The following is a 22366-nucleotide window of genomic DNA, read 5'->3' as shown; positions in this document are numbered from 1 at the left end:
ATATCGAACTCCGCACCACGCACTGGAAAGTGTGCCTTCCCCCAAGACGATCGCATCACCCTTGGCCGTTTGCCGCGTGACGTTTTCAAGCCACGCGCGGAAGGAATGAGAGGGGACAGTTCGGCGACAGCTGGTCTGGGCAGCGCCCCGCACCCATTCCCCAAAGGCGCGCGCATCTGCAGTTGTTTCCCGCGCGCCAACACATGACGTTTACAAGCCATGTGCGTGGGTGTGCCCATTCTTTTGCTGAACTATCTCTCTCCTTCAGCACGCGCAACACATGCGCCAAGCCAGCTCAGCCCGTTTTCAGACAGACGTCGGACACTTTCTCCAGCGTGTGTTGCGAACCCTCTACGTGCGGCAGCGCGGCGCCGGCTGTACGCGCGGCGTAGCGTAAGATATGGCGGCTGCGGAGATTAAAAAGCGGCAGTTTTTCTTTGCATGTGTTTTAATTGTCTATCCTTGCATGTATAAATCAGCGAAAGCACGCGGTCAGCTGCTGCGATCATGACGCCCGCCCCAAGCGCGGCGTGATAAATCGAACCAGGCTTGTGCGATCAAGCCATCACAGGCACTCTGCCAAGTTCGCTCCCCGCCACCGCAGGAGCTATAAAAAGATAAACGCGCCCTGACGTTATCGCTGCGCAGCATCTTGGCACGCTGCCAATGAGCTGTGGATGAGACGACCGAAACGGACTGACGCGTGCCATCGACATGCAAGCGAAAATGCTCGCGATTTCCTGCCGCCAGAAACCTTGCATTGAGCTGCCGCGGTGGCTCGAGCGGCGAGAGGGACGCAGTTCCAACAAGTTTGAAAATTTCGCTCTGTCGCTGCCGTTCGTCGCTTGCATGTGAGCGAGCTAGCCTTAACGCATTTTTTTTTTTTTTTTTCAAATTCTCAGGTGCAAAAGTGGAGGGTGGGTTCATTATGCGAGTGGGTTGATTACGCGACAAATACGGTATCGTTTTTTCGCATCGTAAGTGCCGTCACAAGCCGATTTCTGTATATCGAATTATCGATATATCGAACTATTTCGCAATCCCCTTCGAGTTCGATATATCCGGGTTCGACTGTAGTAGCGCGCGTGGAGCAACCGTGCACCTCAGCAAAGAAAGTGGCGGGGGTGGGCGCAGGTACTCCATACTCTTCACTATATGCGTACCAACGTAACGCGGGACGAAAAGTATGAACTTGTAGAAAGATATTACAGATGGCGCAGTCTGTCCAAGTGCGCCAGCTTCGCGCTCAGGCGTGAAGTTTTGAACGCACGATAGAGAATGTACTGGTGCGTCGGTTACGCTGTGGACGGAAAGCGCAAAAATGTACCGGTACGTTCGCGACAGCGAAAGGGTTAAACATGGGGGCACAAGCATCGCCTATTAAGATCACAACTTGACCGCGTTGTCGGATCCCGTTCGCGTCAGAATCCAGTAGGTCTACCTTTATTCAGCATGAACTAGCAAGCCCCCTTGATCTATGAACATGTGTCTAGCTCTCCCGCAACACAAATCTAAACCCCACTCAAAGTTGATTCAGATTTAAGTACCGTATTTACTCTCATAATGATCGCACTTTTTTTTTTTAATACTGACGCAAATTTCGGGGTGCGATCATTACGCGGGGTAAATTTTCTACAAAAAATTTTTGAGCACCGAAAACGCAAACAAGTTGCAGGTCAGACGTCTTAGAACATATATCTCGATTACAACCAAAAATAAAAGCTGAGTAAGGCTTACCTTCGCAATAAACACACACATTAAGCATCACATGGAGTGCACAGTGCCCATTTATTTTTTTTCGTCAGTACTCTAATCAAAGTCTGAATCCTCGCCATCCTCGCTTTCACTGCTGCACGACTCATCGGAAACGGCAGTGTCGTCGCTGGGAGCACCTTCACAATCCCACGGGAAGTCATCTTCCGTTCCATCCAAAGCGTTAGATATGCCTGTCTTCTTAAAACTCTTAGCCACTACCTCGTCGGGGATACTGCTCCACGCTTCTGTGATCCACGAGCACAGCATCTCCACGGATGGCCTTCTAATCTTTCCGCTTGGCGTCAAATCATGCTGGCCCATCGCCATCCACTCAGCATAAAGTCGTCGAACGTTGTCCTTGAACGGTTTGTTCAAAGACACGTCGAGAGGCTGCAGCAGCGAAGTCAGGCCGCCAGGAATGACTGCAATGTCCGTGCGCAGCTCTTTCAGCTTGGCACGCACGCTGTCCACAAGGTGACCCCTAAAACTGTCCAAAACCAGAAGCGAGGGAAGCAGAAATGCTGCTGGTCTTCTTCCCCAAACAGTCTTGATCCAGTCGACCATCAGGTCTGCAGTCATCCACCCTTTCATCTGTGCACGTATATGGATGCCACGGGGAAAGTTTCCTTTCGGAATAGTCTTCCGTTTGAAGATCACGTATGGTGGCAGCTTCCGCCCGTCGGCCGTCACAGCAAGCATGACTGTGCATCGCTGTTTTTCTGCGCCAGACGTCTTCACGAGGACGCTCCGAGCACCCTTCTCGTTCACAGTTGTATTCCGGGGCATGTCAAACGTCAGTGGAGTTTGATCGGCGTTTCCAATTTGCGACATGAGGTAACCGCATTTTTCGCGAAGCCTAGTGACGAAGTGATGGAAGTCTATCACTTTGCTTTCATACGCGGCTGGGAGCCGCTGGCACAACGACGTCCGCCGCCTCGGGGAAAGTCCATTCCGTCGCATAAAGCGAGTCGTCCAACCGGAGCTAGCGCGGAAATGCTTTGCATCGATTCCCAGCTTCCTGGCAGTTGTGCGCGCCTGCGTCTGTATCATTTCTAATGACACTGCACAACCATCCTTGCGCAGGTCCCTCACGTATTCTAGGACCGCCTCCTCAACACGAGGGAACTTGCCCGTTTTGGGTCCACGGAAAGCCCGCCGTGTCTTGTTCGTAGCCATCAGCTTCTCGTGCTGCTTCTTCCAATAGCGTATCCTCATTTCGTCCACGCCGAAATGCCTACCAGCAGCGCGGTTGCCATGCTCCAGTGCATAGTCGACAGCCTTGAGCTTGAACGCGGCGGTGTAACTGGCATACCGCCCCATGGTGAAATGGCGTAAACTCGCACAAAAACACAAAGCACGCTACGACGCTGCCGAATTGCAAAATGGCAAACGCCGCAAAGCATGGAATCATGGGAACTCCAACGTTACTAGACTAGGTTGGGAACTCGTCGGAATGCATTCGCTGCGGGATGACTGCAGATCAACCACCAGGCGGCTCCATGTTCGGGGTGCGATCATTACGCGAGTGCGATCATTATGCGAGTAAATACGGTACTGCTCAGTTATCTTCCTTTGTTACGGAACATTTCAAACTGTCCCTGAATTTTCATTCAAGATTTCTCGTTCACGGCCACCAACAACAATGAAGGCGCCAGATTTTCTGGAACCTGGAACCCTTAGCAACATCGCATTAAAGTCTTGTAAATTTGGTCGAAGAAGCAATATACCTATAAAAAAGCGGCGCTGTCATTATGTAACGGCTCGTGGCACAGATGATCTCATATATTGGGTCGAGGTGCGTCACTATGATCACACATGAAAAGAGCTTGCAAGGCAAAAGCAGGGTGAATGAAAAAGGAAAACAGTGAACGTTTTGTTGAAGTAATTGATCAGTCGATGCAGTGTACCCACAATAAACGGGGCTCAACATTGCAGCTGGTCGTTCAGCGCTTGTTTTTAGGAGGCACTGGGCGCGCGTACACATTAGTTTCTCCCAGATGGCTAAAGCATCACCAATGTTTTCGCTTCTGCACAAAGGAGTACCTTAATTTTATGCCTCATGCTGCCTTAGAAAAAAATCGGAAGGAGCTGAAAAAACAACAATCACTGCCACAAATGTCAGTGATTCTTGCAGAGATGCATAGGCAGCGTCAACTTGTATCCCGGAAGTAATTTTCAGTGGTGCCCCTATAGGTGGTGTAAGGTGCGTACTATAGTGGTTTTGGTGCTCAGGGAAATGGCAAAAGCCAGGCAGCATATGCCACACTTTCAAAAATGCCTGTCAGGTGCCTTGCACCTGGGCTGGGAGGTAATGAAAATGACAATATAACGCACTACAGTCAGTACCCCCAAGCATTGTATTATCTGGTAATGTCGCCCTTTCTGCCTCTGCTTGTAGGCAATTAAAAGGGGGGTGTGACACTTGAAAGCCGAAAATCTGCCCAAAAATTGCATTCTCAATCTCTTCATTTTCACGTTCCCGATACCCTTCTGCACAGATTTGCTAATTTTGGCTTTACAATTACATTTATTTCACGCGTTATAACCATTATTAGTGGCAACTACGTGCTCACAGACCTTTAAATTGAGGTCTAAACTCGTCCTCTTTCAACTGCCTACAGCTCGGGAACTCTGCACCCTGTCGGCGCCATTTTGTTCTGGTTTGAAAGCTCACGTTTTCAGCCTTTGGTTTTTTTGGTAAGCAACCCTGAGCACCATGTGGAAACAATAAAAGCAATAACAAAATTGATAGTTTAACAAAACTTGAAAGGTAGTTTAACAAAACTTGAACAAAATTGATGTGCAGTGCACACTTCTACTGGTTACTTCAGACGTGGCCAAAATGGTGGTTTTTGATTGGCTAGAGAAGCTGATGGTTTGTAGAGGCCGCCATTTTGAAGAGGTGTCGCTTTTATGATCATGCGCTTCACAATGTCCAGTATTGCAAAAACTTCCGAGCTAAGCATCGCTTTGGCCGTTCGCAGAAGAAAGGTAGGGGCAGGATTGTAATGATGCTGCTACTGCGTTGCAGGGGCATGCTATGGACATTCAAACTCCGAGATCGCCCAATAATTGGGCGATTGGGTAGTGGTTGCCTGCCTGCTTCCGAGGTGAAAATCGCCAGACAATTACACACAATGTTCCGAAATGACAAAGGGCTGCCTGCTTTACAGTTTGGCGTGGGTGCACAGTGTTAGGAAGCTTCACTGCATACAGAACGAATGACGCGTGATGAGCGTGCGGTTCCGATGCAGTGAAAAACAGGAGATGAGAGCAACGCATAGCACCAATAATGCCCTTGATATTGTGCGCGGCGACACCGGCTGTCTGGGTGGTGACGCTCCGACCACATAAGCATCAATGCTATCGATACAGAAGTATGCGAGATAGCGTGAGTGGTGGCGACTTTGGCCGCGCCACTGCTGCTGTCGGTGACAAAGAGGTGCGCAAAATCACTTCCCCTTGCACGATGCACGATGCATAGTCATGCACGATGTGTAGTCACTCATGTTATGGGTGACAGAGAACTGTGCGTCCCTCTGAGCATGAGGAAGCTGGCCAGGTTGTTTTGACATGTTTTTATTTGACTTATCAAAACAACACTTTTGACACATTTGCAATTTTGGAGGGAAAATAGCATCTGTTCTATTTCAGCTACCAACTATATTTTTCTCTTTTGTGAGAAAAATAAATGTATGCAGTATGCCCATTTTTAATGAAGTATTTATTTCAGAAATTTTTTGAAATGGGTTCTGTGTTTGACATGCAAAGTTGGCAACTTTGACGAAACTGTAGCTTGACCTTATTACGCTCCTTAAACATTCTAAATTTTTTTTACATTTTAATAGTTATGCTTGTGTTTCTTGTCTGATTTTGGCACTAATCTTTCATGAAACAAAAGCAGATTTTACAGTATATTTGCAGTATTGCAGAAACTACTTGTGTTAAGACAAAAATAATTGCAGTTTTGGAATCAGCAAGGTAGGTGAAATTTTGGTAAAGATCTATTAATATTGTTATGAAACGGCAAGCCGATGAAGACAGGAGACAGAACATGACCGATGGCGATGGTAGATGACGTTTAATGAATGTTCGCGGGCCTAGCGCGAGCGCTCCTGCCCGCGCCACTGCCCGCTTCTTCTTCCTTGTCGTCCGTAACATGACCCGGGGCCACCGAGCGATCGTCCCAATCGTGGACGAGGAAGTTTAGCGATGTTAATGATTTTATGGCATGATGATGGGCGTGTCTGGATGCTTGAAGAGGAAGAAGGAAGAATAGAACGGCTCGCCGGTACGATGTCTGATGCGTGAGTGATCCGCCTCCCTTGGAGCTGTCAACCATCCGTCACCAGAGTCACTGGGACCGATGGCTCGAGGTCACGTCGGGCAGCTTGGGCGGGGGTTGCGTGTTCGTGTCCATCGGTTCCTTCGGGTCTTTCGGGTCTTTCGGGTCCTTCATCTCGGTTCTGATCGGTATGTCTGTTCTCCTTGTCTTCAGGTCCGGGCTGGGCGATGGTAGTTGTTGAGGTCTGGGCTTGAAGGGCTGGGGCGAAGCTGCTCGGCGATGTCCTTGGGCCCTCGGTGATGGTCCCGGCTTGAAGATGGCGTCGATGCTCCAAGGCGAGGATGGGGATGCCGTACGCCGCACCTCCAACCAAATGTTACGATACGGCAAGCCGATGAAGACAGGAGACAGAACCTGACCGATGGCGATGGTAGATGACGTTTAATAAATGTTCGCGGGCCTAGCGCGAGCGCTCCTGCCCGCGCCACTGCCCGCTTCTCCTTCCTTGTCGTCCGTAACAATATTTAAAGAAAGTTGCTTACAAGTGTAGCATCCCAACCTTAAATGAAGTCCATGGAACATTTTCTGAAAATTTCTCTATCTCGCCAAGAAAAAATGTAAACAGGGACTCAATGATCAAAATATTTTTGATGCCCACTGAACTGAAATAGGAAAAGACAGCAAAGAAATCTCAACAAAGCACCTGGTCTGCAGTTTTGCCACCAGCGTACTGGTCTAATCAAACAAAGGGCGCAGAAAAAAAAATAATTGCGCCCATCCATACATTCCATATCCCTGTGGGTGCTTTAGATTCCAAAGATTTAGTCGCGCCTTGCAGAGTTGTTGCGAGCATTGTGCTGAATTTGCCTCTGGCAAAACTGGAAAGCTTCACCACACTGCACCGACCGGGAAGAAGGTTTCTCTGCGTACTCCAGGCCACGTGGAAGACTGAAAAAGAAATCATTCCATTGACAGTATAACACCAAATTGAAAGGGGGCAAGAACATGGTTTACACCCACTAGCAGCAGTCTCCTTCACTGTCGAGACAAATTTTGCCGACGGGGCTGGCAGGGCACTGCACCGCATTGCACTCCACTGCCTGCCCAGGCCACGGTAACATATTTCTGTGAGACCTACAAAAATTTAACGTGGCTTTTGTAGTACATTGGAACTGTGTAGATCCGCTGAAGAACTCTGATCTCAGACCAATTTCTTGGCCCCTCCAGGTGCCGTGAAAACGTCCAAGAAATCAAATTTCACCGGAAGCATTGCATTATGCACATTCTAAACTCTCACATAACTAAACCTAGGCAGTGGGCATGGACCGCTTTCGCGCCGGCCACTGTGCCATTGGCATGCCGGGGACAAACACACAGGCTGTTGGGACTTAGGCTAGGGGCAAAATTGAACCCACTGTTGCAACACTTTTGCCGCTCTCTCCATATGGAAGGCCCAGAATTAAAAAAAATAGCTTTGGTTTAGTTTGTGGTTTAGCCTGGAGTTGTGCGAGAGCTATCTTTATGGCTACGCTTAGGTTCGGCTTGAAAGTAAAGACATGGCTTTTGCACATAGCAGTTTACTCCATGGTTTCAGCTTTATTTATGACACTTCTGACCACTAAAGTGCGATGAGGCGAAATCTTTTATTGCGCGATGGTCCGAAGCCCTCCACTACGGCACCTCTTTCTCTGTTTTCACACCCACCTTCGCAATGATGCGATAATGCAAGCTACCAGCCGACATATAAAGCCCCGTTTTAACAGAGCCGTATGAACGTGCCTGTGTGGCCGAGAAATAGCGTGAATGGAAGGGTCTTGGCAGGCTGGTTATATCACCCTCCGATATGAAAGGAGAGGCCTGAGTTGGCAGCTCCTGCCAAACATAATGTCAGGAAGCCCTACGTCCAGTTAGTGCTTGGCCATGTCAGCTGCCATCTACCGCCTGCTACGACTTTTTCTTTCTTCGATCTTCGAACAGGCACGGCGAAATGGCGAGACTGTGGCCAATGTAGCTCTCGCTACAAAAGACAAAGATGGCCAATAAAGATCAGAACAGACAGTTGGTTGCGCCTAGCACTCCGTTGGCATTGACCTTTGCAATTAGGCCTAACAACTTGAGCCAGTAACCAGCCGCGAAACCGATGGCATGCTCTTGTATGCACTCTGCAGTAGCTTGAGTCCGTCGTCGAAACACCAGATTTGACAGTTTTGGTTCATGAGGTTTAACGTCCCAAAGCAGCTCGGCGTATGAGAGATACCGTAGTGGAAGGCTGTGGAAATTTCAGCCACCTGGGGTTCTTTAACACGCACTGGTATTGCACAGCGCACCGGCACCTTGGTTTTCGCCTCTATCGAAAAGCAGCCACCGCTGCCGAGACTTGATCCTGCATGCTGGGATTCAGCAGTCAATAGAGCATTGTAAGCACTGAGCCACTGCGGTGGGGCTGGTTGGACAGTGTTGCTACAGGGCAATCTGTGCATTGACTACATGATGCATGTTTTGTTTCATGTACTTGCCCCTCACTTTGAAAAGCGCCGCCATTTTCTGCCGTCACCGTGAAGCCATATGCCGACCTCATGCTTCGCTTGTGCCTCTGCGCATGTCCGGGACAAAACAGCTCAGCAATGATGAGTTGTGCAAGTCGTCACTACAAACTAGTATGTGCGACAGACAACATCTCAAAAGGGTTTACACACACAACCATACTTGTAATGTTTCAAGCCACTGATAACATCAGCAGCTGCCTTGTTCTCACTCAGAATGAGCTTACGGACTAACGATGCTCCAGCATTGCCAATTAAAACAAGCGCAAAGATTTTTTTTAGGCACAACTTTAGGCAAAAAGCTCACATTCCTGCCCACCCAAATGTCCTCAAAATGCCTTCACCAAAACTGGGGTTTGGATACTCCTTTGCCCGTCTGCTATTCTTTTTACATTGCAGGTGCTGTCAAACCCAATTATAAAATATTAAAGTGCCATGAGCATATCATTGTTATAACCAAGTTGCCTCCCCCCCCCCCCCCCCCCCCCCCTCAGAAAAAAAAAAAAACATTATGAACTACACATTTAATGAGGACGAGGTAGCTTACACTTTTTATTTCGTAGCGTGAAGAAACCCGTAATCCTTAAGCGTTGTCTGTTTCCCGGCAATCTGGCCGACATCTTTTTGCAAGGCATCCAACTGCTGAACATAGTGCAGTGGAAGGTTTATAGCAAAAACAAAGTCGCGCAGGTAGTCAGTCATTCTCAAAGCCTCCTGATAAGACACAACCTGCACAGGTTCCTGTTCATCGTCATCGTCACTACTGTCACAGTCTTCCACGCCAGTGACTGCTGCGACGATAGCCTCGTCTGTCAGCTCTTCATCTGTCGTGGCTGTATCGTCAGCATGTAAAAATTCCTCAAGTCCCAATGTGTTGGCGTCACTACCACTTATAGCTCATTTCTTCTTCGTCACAATAGTAGGCCAGAGTTGAGTCATCGCTGTGTCAACAGGAGCTTCGCGACCTTCCGCATTGCCGACATCTCCAGCGAAGCCCTCTTTCCTGTAGCAGTTCATGATGGTGAAGGACCTTATTTCCGCCCATGCTCCAAAAATGAACTGCACTGCCATTAGGAGCGATATCTTCAAGTCTGGCGTCGGTCGGCATTCACGGACAGAAATGCCGAGCTTCAACGCGAGCCAGTTTAAAACGATACAGTACATCAAGCAATCACCATCCATAGGCTGTAAGCCTGCAGTGGTGTTTGGTGGAAGGAAGAAAACTTCTACATGCGAGCGCTTCAGAGTTGTTTGGTGTGCTGTGCAGTTGTCAAGTACCAATGCCACATTCCTGCCTTCGTGCTGCATCCGCTGATCAAACTCGACCGGCCACTTACAGAAAAGTTCTCGCATCATCCATGCTTTCTTGTTATGACGGTAGCGAACCAGGATCCTCGCAGCACTACGAAAACAGCAGGGGTACTTGGATTTTCCTATAACGAAGGCGGGGAACCTTGTCACTGCCGTCCATGTTGGCACTCAAAACGGTCACGGGCAATTTTTTTTGCTTGCCGTACTTACCGGGATCACCTTTGACAGCGTGCGTCTTTGACGGTAGCAACTGGAAAAACAGCCCAGTCTCGTCCCCATTGTCCCAGTCAGTGTATGCTTCTCAGATGCAGGGCAGTGTTTCCTCGAGCCACTTCTGCCTAACGTCTGCATCGAGTGATCCTGCCTCGCCCACTACTGTCTTGCAGACGATTCCATATCTCTCCTTGAACTGTTGAATCCAACCACCATCAGGCTGGCAGTCAGTGTTGCGCAGGAGGTATGCGAAGATTTTTGCCTTCTCTGCTAAAATCGGGCCTCTAATCGGCAGGTTCGCTGCATGGGCATTCAAGAACCACTGGCAGAGCGCCTGTTCTACGTCTTTGTAGGCCCTGTGTCGAACACTTTTCGGCCGTCGTTCATTCGTGGTCAGTACTGGCATCTCTTTCGTTCTCAATCTTGATTGCGTTGTGGATGATTGTCAATATTATCGGTTGCGTCGGGCCATACTTGCACACCAGGTTGCACACTTACGCCGTCCTTGTGCTCACGTACAATGTTGCACTTCTAGCGGTATTGCCATTCGCTTCCTCTTCTGCGCCGGACGTGTCGCGCTTCCTGAAGGAGGATCCTTCATTGCTGTTCACAGGAAATCCAGGGCCAGCAAGATCGTAGCAACAATGATGGCACACTAGGAGAACCACGCTAGAAAGACGCGCACGAACGCTTCTGCACACATGCCACAAGACGTGCAACCGCGAAGCGGGGCCCTGGACAAAGTAAATAGGGCAGGATGGGGCAACGTACCACGGTCAGTGCACCCTCGGAATGAACTGCTCCACCGTGCAGAGGCAGAGAGAACGCGAGTTTTGTAGGCCACGAGTGGTCTCGAGGGGGAGCGCTCTAGCTCTCCCTCTAAATGGAAGTGCCTAGCTGCCCCGGCGCACCCGATCAACGCAATGGCTCGACGCGCTCTGTCTCGATTTTCTTCCTTTTATTTTGGTTGACTTTCGGTGACCATATTTGATTATTACAAGAGATAATGTAATATAACACCATTGTAATAAGTGGTTTATTGTACCATAGAACGCATGGCAAATCTGACGGTGCAGCAACTGCCCATTGTTATATCTGACATATTGTTAAAACCGGTATTGTTATAAATGGGTTTAACTGTACTTACATAGTGTATGGTTGTGCCAGGTCATTATGCTTGCAACGACCGGACCCTGTACATAATGTAGGTCTGCGTCTCTGAACTGGTGCATGCAGGACATCACACAGGGGCAGTCTCTATGCAGAAACCAGTGAGCAAGCACTAGCCATTTTCACAAACAAGCACAATGAGAAGGCATAGGTTTTTACCCTGCGTGTAAAAAGTGTCGAGAACATGCAAGTGTGATGTGTGTGCAGGAGGGGTTTAGGGAAGGTAACCAGCAGAACAGTGCAGAGAAATAGTAAATGAAAGGAAACATTCATGAAGAATCCTTGGGGTCACGGAATTTGCACTTTTCTGAGACAGCGGGAACAGTTCTGAAGGAGAAATTCCTGGCATGTCTATGTTGGAACATACTGAGCACGTGTGAGAGTAATGAAGACGCATAACTGGCATTGACATTTCGCCAAATCAAAGCCTCCGAGAATTTAGGCCAGCGCTATCCAGAGACATACACGGAGTTTTATCATGCTGGGGTGGACCAGAACACAAATGATATCAGGGCAACCCAGTCATGTGCACTGAGGAGGCTACCGTCTGGCCTCGATTTGTGTTTGTTTGTCAGTCTCCGTATGCAGCACGTGTGTGTCCTGTTGACTTTATTTTCTGCCTTTGCAATGACACCTGGCTCCCTGCTCACTTTGGGAGTGCATCGTTTTTCTCAAGGGGCCCCCAAGGGCAAAGGAAGTCTGCCTTTATTGACACACCATGATGGCATTCCAATGTCATCAACACCAGCTTCACTGAATTAAAATTCCGAAACCACTGTTGAATCTACACTGCAGAAATGCGAAAGTTAGAGCGTTGCTGCTGCACAGTGCGCATCACATTTGTTCTCATTATCAACTAAGTGCACTGTGTTTTACATCACTACTGTCAATGTTGTCATTATCACTAATTGCAGCTTCATTATCATCGCTACTATCATCCTCACGGTAGACAAGCAGAAGTATGGTATGCTTTTCACGATCTCGGGCATGGCGCAGTTGGTTAAAGCGCTCCGCTGGGGATCCGAGGGATGGAAGTTAGATTCTCATGGAGAGAGGATTTTTATTTTTCTAATGATTTCATTTTATTGACAGCTATAGTGTGACCAGACGGATGCCGATAGTGCTTGTATAAGCTTGTATAAGCAGGAAGGCATCAGAGAAATTGAATCAGGTGTGTCGCTGTCACCATCTGCTGGTGTAGCAAGCAAACACTGATGGTGACTTTTTCGGCTAGGTTGCACAGCCATTCACACCAAGTGGGTGGTTGTGCAGTAGTCCTTTTCAGTTTTGATTTTAATTCAGGCAGTTGAAATTCAATAGAAGGGAAGTATTTCATTTAAATTTTCTCGATAATAGATGCGTCAGTTTCTTTTTTTTTTTTTTTTTCTTTGCCAGTGAAAGAGCCAGGAAATTTATTTTTGTTGAGAGCGAAAGTTGGGTTATTGAACTGTCTTTGGTATACCCTTTTAAATGGTACACCAAGTTTCTTGGTGTACCAAAGGAGTTGTCATGTCCACATAGTAATCATTTTCAGGAGCATGGACAAGACTTGTTAGACTTGCATATGCTTGGTTACGAAATTCTGTGTTCCTTAATTTAAGCTCAGTTCTCACGGGCCATTTTTATTTATTGTGTTTAAATTTTGGGGCGTAGTCAGTTTATTTATATGGCAGGCCAGGTACATTATCTGAAATGGCAGCATGATCAACATTTGGTGACAGGTAATGTAATGCGTACGTCTCAGTATGTGGCAATCAATTCTGGCAGTGTCATCCTTTCACACCGCACGGCTGGCTTGCAATATTGAACCTCGCATATGAATGCAGCCATCTACTTCACAAAAGCGTTTGGAAAAAAAGGCATATCGATTTGTGTTCACTTTCATTTTATTACTTTAGAGACCCCCAATTCGTGGGTTTTACATAAGGGGTTGGTACAGGTATAAACATATTATAGACAAAATAAGCATATTATTGGTTAAATATGGCAGTTATACAATTCCTTTCAAGCGTCCTGATTGCCCTCGGGAAGAAATGCTGTTGTAGATTCATCGTGTACCTTTATGCTTATGGAATGTTTGAAACTTCAACTATGAAAGCTGTTATTTCATTCTATAGCCTACACCATAAAGCCCAACACTGGAAAACTGGACAACAGCACTGTTTTGATGCAGCTCACTCTGTTCTCTTCAGTTTATATATAATTTGTGGCCTGTCGCTTGTTGATTGATGGTCCCATTGTGCCATACAGTTAAGAAGAAAAAAAAGAACTAGCGAATAGGCATCCTGCCTCTTTTTTCTATATGTTTGTTTTGCAGGCTGTGCAACTTGAGTGCAATCATGTCTTGGGTTGTGTTTCTCTGTGCACATTCACGAAGGTGCCTTCCAGCTCTGCATCTGCTGATTCTCCACAGCAGCCTGTCAGCATCTGACTTGTCGCTCTTCTTTCCCAGGTGTGGTGGCGTTGCTGAAGGACCACGAGGTGTGCAAGGAAGGAGAGGTGCTCAAGCCAGAACAGGCCAGCATACTGGTGAGCACTCTCTTGAAACCGATTAACACTTGTGAAAGCACTGTTTGGCATGGTTCTGTTTGGCTTTGAGAAAAAGGCGCACTATCTGTCTCACTTCTCGGTGAACACCTACACTTACACTCAAGGGCATACGATGAGGTCAGTTCAGACCCCAATCGCAAACTAGCCTCCAACTTGACCAGCAGATGGATCGAATTCGCTGAATGGACAGCGAATTGGTATTGCAGTACTGTGAACACAAAGAATGGTTGCATGAAGCCACATTGTATTTTGTTGCTATTTCCTGTCCACACTAGGGTCATGCCACTTACAAGACAAGCAAGGTATTTCCCTCAATACTTTAGGCTGGTCTAGTGTGCTCTCTGCTTGTACTAAAAAGTGATGCTGTTCTTGCATAACAGGCACGCCTTTTAATGGAAACCTTATTTTGACACTGCTGCTTCGTTTCCATGTTTGGGCTGACTCTGGACTCTCAGTTTGCCGCAGCAAAAAGCCAGCTCTGTGCTGAAAAAAACTAGAAGCCTTCTATCTCACTGTGGGGCATTGAAATGTAGCTAAAGAAATGCTCTCCTCCAAGATACAAGGATAATAACAACCTAATAACCATGCCATGCCTTGAAACTCATTTCCTGTTTTCCAAATTTGGTTGACCGAACGCAAGAACGTAAGGAAAGGTAGTTCACGGGTGAAAAGTGAGCTGCAGAAATGTCCCAGAATGTATACTTAAGAGCTTAATATGTCAGGAAAGGTAGAAAGTCTTAAAACTCTTGGCTCTCATAGCTGCTTGATCAGTGAGGGAAAAAAAGAAGTTAGACCTTGTCATAGCCTCTGAAATTTCCCTAGAGAAAGCACATGCACTTGTCATGGGTGTTGTAGAAACCACTCGTGTTCAGCATCATACTTCTTTTTTGGCAAGGCGTGCGCCTGGACTCTTCAAAGTGATTTTGCGCAGTGTTGCTGTTTTCACTGTGCAAGGCGGGGCAGTGATTTCAGCATTGTGCATGCTGTGTTGGCCATGACTTCTAATGCTTTCTTAGAAAAATGTCATTTCAAGAGCTTGTGCTTGAGATCAAGATGCGTAGTAGTGTTCAGTGCACAGCCAAGTTTTTCACGTCTGTCAAGAATGTGCCATGCAAAATACCATTAGTGGTGAATAGTGCAATCAAAATAGTCGTATTCGCTACAAGATTGACCTATGGGTGGCACCACCGTCGCTCCGATAGTAGGGATTGGCAGCCGGCAGCGCTCGCAGAAACGCACGCAGCCTATGTCTGCTTCCGAGTTCACGGCGGCTTTGTTGGCAATGAAAATGTGCCTTATTCAATGCATAAGCAATTTACTGTTTAGAATGTTTCAATATTGCAGGAAAAAAAATCCGTGGCTTTCGCCAGTGCAGAAAAAAAAATTGTAATGTGCAGATTTTATGAAAACAAGGCATGCAATCACCCGTCATTTGGACTTACTGGCATTGCTTTGCACGCTTTTTCTGTTGTACGGCACTCTGATACTTGGGCCTTAACATGACATATCTTACCGCCTTTTCAACAGTGTGCGCGTGTCTAATACCAGTGAGACAGGCAAATTTAGTGTCAAGCCCACGGGGATACAAGGTTCGTGCTGTGATCTGCAGTCCTTTAGAATGAATCGAGGCAGCCTGGTCCATTATATCATACTTGACTCGGGGATTAAAGGGAAGCTGCACCGGTTTAGAATTTGATGCGCTTCAGAGGGTCGAATCTGCAGGGTTTGTATGTTAAGTATACGAAATATTTTGGCTTTAGCTTTTGAAATAGTGACGTAATCATCGATTAAAGTTGCTACCGCGTTCAGGCTTCTCCACAGTGCACAGCGCTGGAGGGGGGGATGTCAGTAGCAGACGACAGGAGTACGACAGGCGGTAGTGACGTCAAGGACAGCGTCTACCTCTCTTCCGCTTCTGTTGCCCGAGCAGGCCGTGCATCACCTGTCGCTTGCAGGCTATGCAGTGCAACCTTTTTCTTGTCTCGCGCTTGTTTTCTTCTTGCGAACGTTACCGCAAGCTTTTTCAGTGCATCTTGCACCGTTTTTCACGAAAAGAACGACCATGCCGTGGTTCTGCGCAGCCTATGGCTGCACGAACACTGGCGGCCGAGAGGATGTCGCGTTTCATAAATTCCCAAAGGAGCGCAAGCTATCGGCGCAGTGGGTTGCCGCGGTCAAGAGGAAGGATTTCACGCCTACAAAATCGTCAGTGATCTGCTCAGATCATTTTCGCGGCAGTGACTATCACCAAAGCTTGTCGTTGATGCGATCTTTTGGGATGCCGATCAAATCTGCGCGATTGAAAACCGGTGCTGTGCCTTCTGTCTTCGCACACAAAAGCACCTCTCCACCGCCAAGAGCTGCTTTCGCAAAAAGAAGAAAACTAAAAGTAAGAGGCCCAATACATCATATTGGTCTTCTGTTCTGTTTACGGTTTTGTTCTGTGGGGCAAATGGGTGGCCGGGCAGATGAAGGCACAGGTAAAAGTAAAACTATTCAGCATTGGCGCCCGCTGACGCGGCTGGAAAACTGTGAGAAGTAATGTCAGAGAGTAGGACTTTTTCTTTTTTTTTTTTTTTTTTTTTTAAAAAGAGGAGGGAGTGGGTAATTAGTGGGATTTGAGGAGCGCCCTACCTTCTACACGCGCTCATGCATAGCCAGGAACCCCAACGCCGCACCCAGTGCACGAAGTGCGCGCCGTGCTTCGTAACTTGAACCGGGAGAACGCGAACGACCGCGCTCGCCGCGCGAGTCGGACTGGGGCGCGTTATATATCTCTGTCAGTGGAACAAGGACACACCCTAGACTTGCAACTGAATTTTACTCCGAAGAGGATGCATTTATGCATTTTTTTATCTTCCTTGGTTGCACCTGGCTAAAGATAAAAAAAATCCGTATAAACTCGTTCTTTCCGGAGTAAAATTCAGTCGCAAGTCTAGTGTGTGTCTTGTCCCCCTGCCTTCTGTGGTCATCTTTCTTTTGAGCTACCCACTGTCAGACTCATTTCAACAGCTATCCGAATTAAGAAAAGAAATCGGGGCAGCATGATGTCTGTGGTCGAAGTCGCGATGTTAAGCGCAGCTAAATGAAGAGCGCTAAACTCGCGACATGGCAGCGCATGACTGCCGATAGCTGTCCTAGCGTTTCGGTATTTTTACCGGTGTTCTAAATGGGATTACGCGCGCAGCAAGGCAGCGGCCTGGCTTCTCGTCGATACCACGCTCCCGCGTTAATTTGCTAAATCCCGCCAGAATAAAATGTATACGTACTCGAGGTTGCAGGAGCTGAGAGCATGACTTTTGCTGCTCTTGCTGACATATAAATGACTAAATTCACGCAACAAAACCGGGGCGACGGCTCATCTGGATGAATTCATTTGTTCACAATCGGCACATCAAGCGCATTGACGTGACACTGCTTCGTTCGAGTCAGGCAGGAGATTTAGGGCATGAGTAACGCAGATATGTTCAATTGAGAGCGGATCACAGGCGCATACAGCAGTGCAGCGCAGCAGTACATACCGGTGTGAATTTCCCATGCGGGAAAAGGTTAGCGCTGTCTCCTCGCTCGTCATGTTGCCGCTGCCGCCAGTGTCACCTTGTTCCGAAGCCGCCGCTAGTTCGAACAAGTACGGCTCAATATCATATTCCCCTGAGCAGCGTGATCGTTGCATGTTCAGCGGCATACATCCACAGAAAAGCGCGTGCGTGCATGTACAATCGCTTGGACCGCCGCTACCACTCAATGGCACGCCATCATTGACGTCACGGCGCGCTTGACCAATCAGAGGCAAGAGCGCCACTTTCAAAACACTCCACGGCGTTGGTGCACGTTTTTCTGATTAAAAAATAGTTTGCGGTCACTTATGACTAAATTTAACGTCGTATTCGTGTTCAGGGGAATACTATATTTTAAAGTGATGCAGCTGCCCTTTAAACAGGTTAAATGTAGCACTGACAGCGTTCTGCCCGGCGGGTTGCCATAGACTGAGTGTGTAGTGTTGGCGCGGCGGCCGTTAGTAAGGAGAGCTGGGGTCACTCACGCTGTTTCATGGCCGAAAGAGCTGTTTATTGGTGGGACACGGTATATGTACAGACAACGATGTCACACACACAAATCCAAGTATAAGACAATCCACAGAACCGAAGCAAGAACTGAAACACATATAAATCACAATACAACAGAATGGTCATCAACTCTGGCTGGACAACCATGCACAAGTATTCCCCAAAAATGAGATTACGTCGACACTGTACAAAACCCAACAGAACTCCACGATGCTTGGGTTTGAGTGCCAATTGATCTCGAGCCTCATTTCACCTGGATGTCCTTTCAACTAGTCAGTACAAGTGACGGCGAGGCCACTCTCCATGCAGCAGAAGTGCTATCGATCATCCGCTTTCTTTTTGATGACCTTAGTTGAACCTTTAGGACATGTGGCCAGAATTGCAGGGTCTTGAGGAAAGAGCCAGAAAACATGTAAAACTACCAAAAGCGGGAATTTTACAAAAGGTTCACAGTAGACTCCTCCTTTCAGATGAACTTGAAAGGTGGTTTTCAAAATGGCGGTTTTCTCTCATATTCCACTGCTGTACTTTATATAGGAGATTCCCCATCAGCCTCTGGCTTTGGGAGCCCCTTCTGTATTACGTAATGTGTATTTATACTAATGCCTGCTCAATACACTTTCAATCGTCAGCAATCGCAGCGTCTCGCACTTATGACACCACTTTATTTTCTAATTTTTCGCGGAATGACATCCGCTATACCTGTATCAACAGTGCACACATGGTGGTAAGGTAAAAGAAAGGATTTTTTTTTTTTTTTTAACTGAAAATTGCTTCAAAATAATTGTATTTCTGCTCCATACCTGCTCCAGGATACACATTTCTGCTCTGTGCCTGCTTCAAAACCTGCTTCGGCTGACCCGTCCCTGAGCAAAAAGCAAGGCGAAAGTTTAGAAACATTGACAGAGACTGCTGATGTCTAGAAACTGGAATTTTAGATTCTCCTGTGTATTGCCCAGCCAGCTTGTAAGGACATTGCAAGGTTCTTGGACAAAACTCCCTAGTTAGGACTTGAGGGTTGGAAAGTGGTCCAGCTCATTTGCTCTTTACTGGCAGTGTTGTGCTGTTGTCCCCTTCATGGATCACTGCCTTGTCGTGGCGGAGGGGCTTGCGAAACTCGAAGTCATGAGCTCTGCTGTGTAGGGCCACCCAAGATAGACAGGTCACGGCAGAGAGTTCTGACAAAATGTGATTCACTGGAGAAGGTAATGGCAACCCACTCCAGTATTTCTTGCCAAGAAAACCCTATGGTCAGTCACAATACCATTAATGATATGGTGCCGGAAGATGAGCCCCCCAGGTTGGAAAGCGTCCCACATGTTACTGGGGATGAACAAAGGGCGATTCCTAGTAGCTCCAGGATGAATGAAGCGGCTGGGCTAAAGCCCAAAGGACGCTCAGCTGTGGATGTGTCGGGAAGCGACCGGAAAGTCTGATGTTGCAAGGAGATATATCACATAGCAACATGGAATGTAAGATCTATGACGCAAGGTAAACTGGATGTCGTCAAGCGAGAAATGAACAGATTGAACATTGATATCTTGGGTATCAGCGAGCTCAAGTGGACCGGAATGGGAGAATTTAACTCCGGCGACCGTTATGTCTTTTATTGTGGGCACGAATCCAAGAGAAGGAATGGGGCCGCTCTCATAGTAAACAGAAGAATGGGCAAAGCAGTGCTAGAGTACAACCCCAAAAACGACCGAATGATTTCTCTTCGGATCCAAGGTCACCCTTTCAACATAACAGTTATCCAAGTCTATGCACCGACCACTACTGCTGAAGAAGCTGACGTTGAGAGATTTTATGCGGACCTACAATGCCTTTTAGACCGCACCCCATCATCAGACGTCATTTAGGAGACGAATGCTAAGGCCGAGAGTGAAGAAATATCCGAAATTATAGGCAAGTTCGGTCTTGGCGAGCCAAATGAAGCTGGGCAGAGGCTAGTAGAGTTTTGACAAGAAAACAACCTGACCATAGCGAATACTCATTTTCAACAGCACAAGAAGCGCTTGTACACATGGACTTCACCGGACGGTCTGTACAGGAATCAGATCGATTATATTCTTTGCCGGCAGAGATAGAGAAGCGCTGTACAAACAGTAAAAACAAGGCCTGGGGCCGATTGTGGCACCGATCATCAGCTTCTTGTTGCCAAATTTAAGCTTCGATTGAGGAGAACGCAGAAAACTAGAAGGCCTTTCAGTTATGATCTGGATCAAATTCCATTAGAATATGCTGTGGAAGTGAGGAATCGATTTCAAGAGTTAGATCTAGAAGACAGAGCGCCCGAAGAGATGTGGACTGATGTTCGTGATATAATACAAGAAGTTGCTACTAAGGTAGTTCCAAAGCAAAAGAAATGCAAGAAAGCAAACTGGTTATCTGAAGAGGCTTTGCAAATAGCTGAGGAAAGGAGGATGGCAAAAGTTATGGGGGAAAGAGAAAGATACAAGGTTCTCAATGCGGATTTTTAGAAAATAGCAAGGAGAGATAAGAATGCCTTCCTGAACATGCAGTGCCAAGCAGTTGAGGACAACAGCCAGTTAAGGAACACAAGAGCTCTGTATAAGACAATCAAAGATATCAAAGGAAGCTTCTGTGCTAAGCTGGGCGTGATAAAGGACAAACGAGGCAAGGACCTCACTGAAGCCTCAGAGATAAAGAAGAGGTGGCAGGAATACACAGAAGAACTGTACAAGAAGGACCCGAATGTGCAAACCCAGCATAAGACTGTTGTGATTACTGATCTCGAGCCGGGCATCCTGAAGAGTGAAGTTGAATGGGCCTTAGCCAGCCTTGCTAAGAACAAAGCTAGCGGAATTGATGGCATTCCAGCTGAGTTGCTTCAAAACCTCAGCCATGACGCTGTTAACATTCTGCATACATTGTGTCAGAAGATTTGGACAACCCTGCAGTGGCCACAGAATTGGAGGAGGTCAGTTTACATCCCCATTCCAAAGAAATGCAGTGCCAAAGATTGTTCCAACTACCGCACGATCGTGCTTAGTTCGCATGCTAGCAAGGTGATGTTGAAAATCCTCTAAGGTAGGCTTCAGCAGTATGTGGATCGAGAGCTTCCGGACGTGCAAGCTGGGTTTCGCAAGGGCAGAGGAACTAGAGACCGAATTGCCAACCTTCGCCGGATCATGGAAAAAGCAAGAGAGTTCCAGAAACCCATCTACTTCTGCTTTATTGATTATTCGAAAGCGTTTGACTGCGTAGATCACAGCAGATTGTGGCAAGCTCTCCAAGAGATGGGAGTTCCAATTCACCTCATCTGTCTCCTCAGGAACCTGTATGAAGGACAAGAGGCCACAGTCAGAACTGGGCATGGTCTTACTGATTGGTTTCCGATTGAGAAAGGAGTGAGGCAAGGCTGCATACTGTCGCCCTGCCTATTTAACCTATATGCAGAGTGCATAATGAGGAAGGCCGGTCTGGACGAGTCTTTAGCTGGAGTGAAGATTGCTGGAAAACGTATCAACAACCTTAGATATGCGGATGATACCACTTTAATGGCAGAAAGTGAAGTGGAACTCAAGAGACTTCTGATGCGCGTACAAGAAGAGAGTGAGAAGTTTGGGCTTAAACTGAACATTAAAAAGACAAAGATCATGGCGTCTTGCCCTATCAAGTCCTGGAGCATCAATGGACAAGAAGTGGAAGCTGTGACAGATTTTCTCTTCTTGGGCTCCAAGATTACCTCGGAAGGAGACTGCAGCCATGAAATTAGGAGACGCCTGCTTCTGGTAAAGAGAGCAATGGTTAGCCTTGACCGCCTAGTAAAGAGCAGAGACATTAGTCTGCCAACCAAGATCCGTATAACTCGTGCTATAGTTTTTCCAGTTGTGATGTATGGATGCGAGAGCTGGACTGTGAAAAAGGCTGACCGCCGAAGAATTGACGCGTTTGAATTGTGGTGCTGACGAAGACTCTTGAGAGTTCCTTGGACTGCCAGAAGATCAAATCAGTCGATATTGTCGACCATAAACCCTGACTGCTCATTGGAGGGTCAAATTCTAAAGTTAAAGCTCAGCTACTTTGGTCATCTGATGAGAAGAGAGGAGTCGCTGGAGAAAGATTTGATGTTGGGAAAGGTTGAGGGTCGCCGGAGAAGGGGTAGGCAGCGAACGCGATGGTTAGATGGCATCCTCGAGGCACTGCAGATGAAGTTATGTGATGTTAGGAAGATAGTGAAAGACCGGAAAGCGTGGCGTGACATGGTCCATAGGGTCACGAAGAGTCGGACACGACTGAACGACTGAACTGAACTGAACTGAACTGGCAGTGTTGTACGTTGACCTGAAATTCACAATCTTTCTCACTCATTTTCATTATAAATTCTTTAGCTGAAGTATAAGTAATCACTTTTTCTGCAAGAAAGGCAAGGGAAGGAAGCCACTTCTCGTCTGACCACTCAGCAAGTGCCCAATTTTTCGCCTCCATGGAGCTGTTGATTTCTACTC

At 47.3% G+C, this 22366-nt stretch overlaps 1 protein-coding gene across 3 annotated transcripts in view; it reads left to right on the top strand.

The window, feature by feature from the left end:
- Positions 1 to 22366, top strand: part of RpLP0-like (ribosomal protein LP0-like) — an 85833-nt gene that overhangs the window by 51988 nt on the left and 11479 nt on the right. For all 3 annotated transcript variants that reach the window (XM_084602407.1, XM_084602406.1, XM_084602408.1), the window contains one exon: positions 13730 to 13806. In XM_084602407.1, coding sequence (XP_084458533.1) covers positions 13730 to 13806 — 77 coding nt within the window. The remainder of the gene's footprint in view (positions 1 to 13729; positions 13807 to 22366) is intronic.

This window comes from Amblyomma maculatum, chromosome 4 (assembly GCF_055883805.1).
Source record: "Amblyomma maculatum isolate TAMU_Amacu chromosome 4, ASM5588380v1, whole genome shotgun sequence".
Lineage (NCBI taxonomy): Eukaryota > Metazoa > Arthropoda > Arachnida > Ixodida > Ixodidae > Amblyomma > Amblyomma maculatum.
The sequence above is the reverse complement of the archived record's forward strand: the minus strand, read 5'-3'. Positions and strand labels throughout refer to the sequence as shown.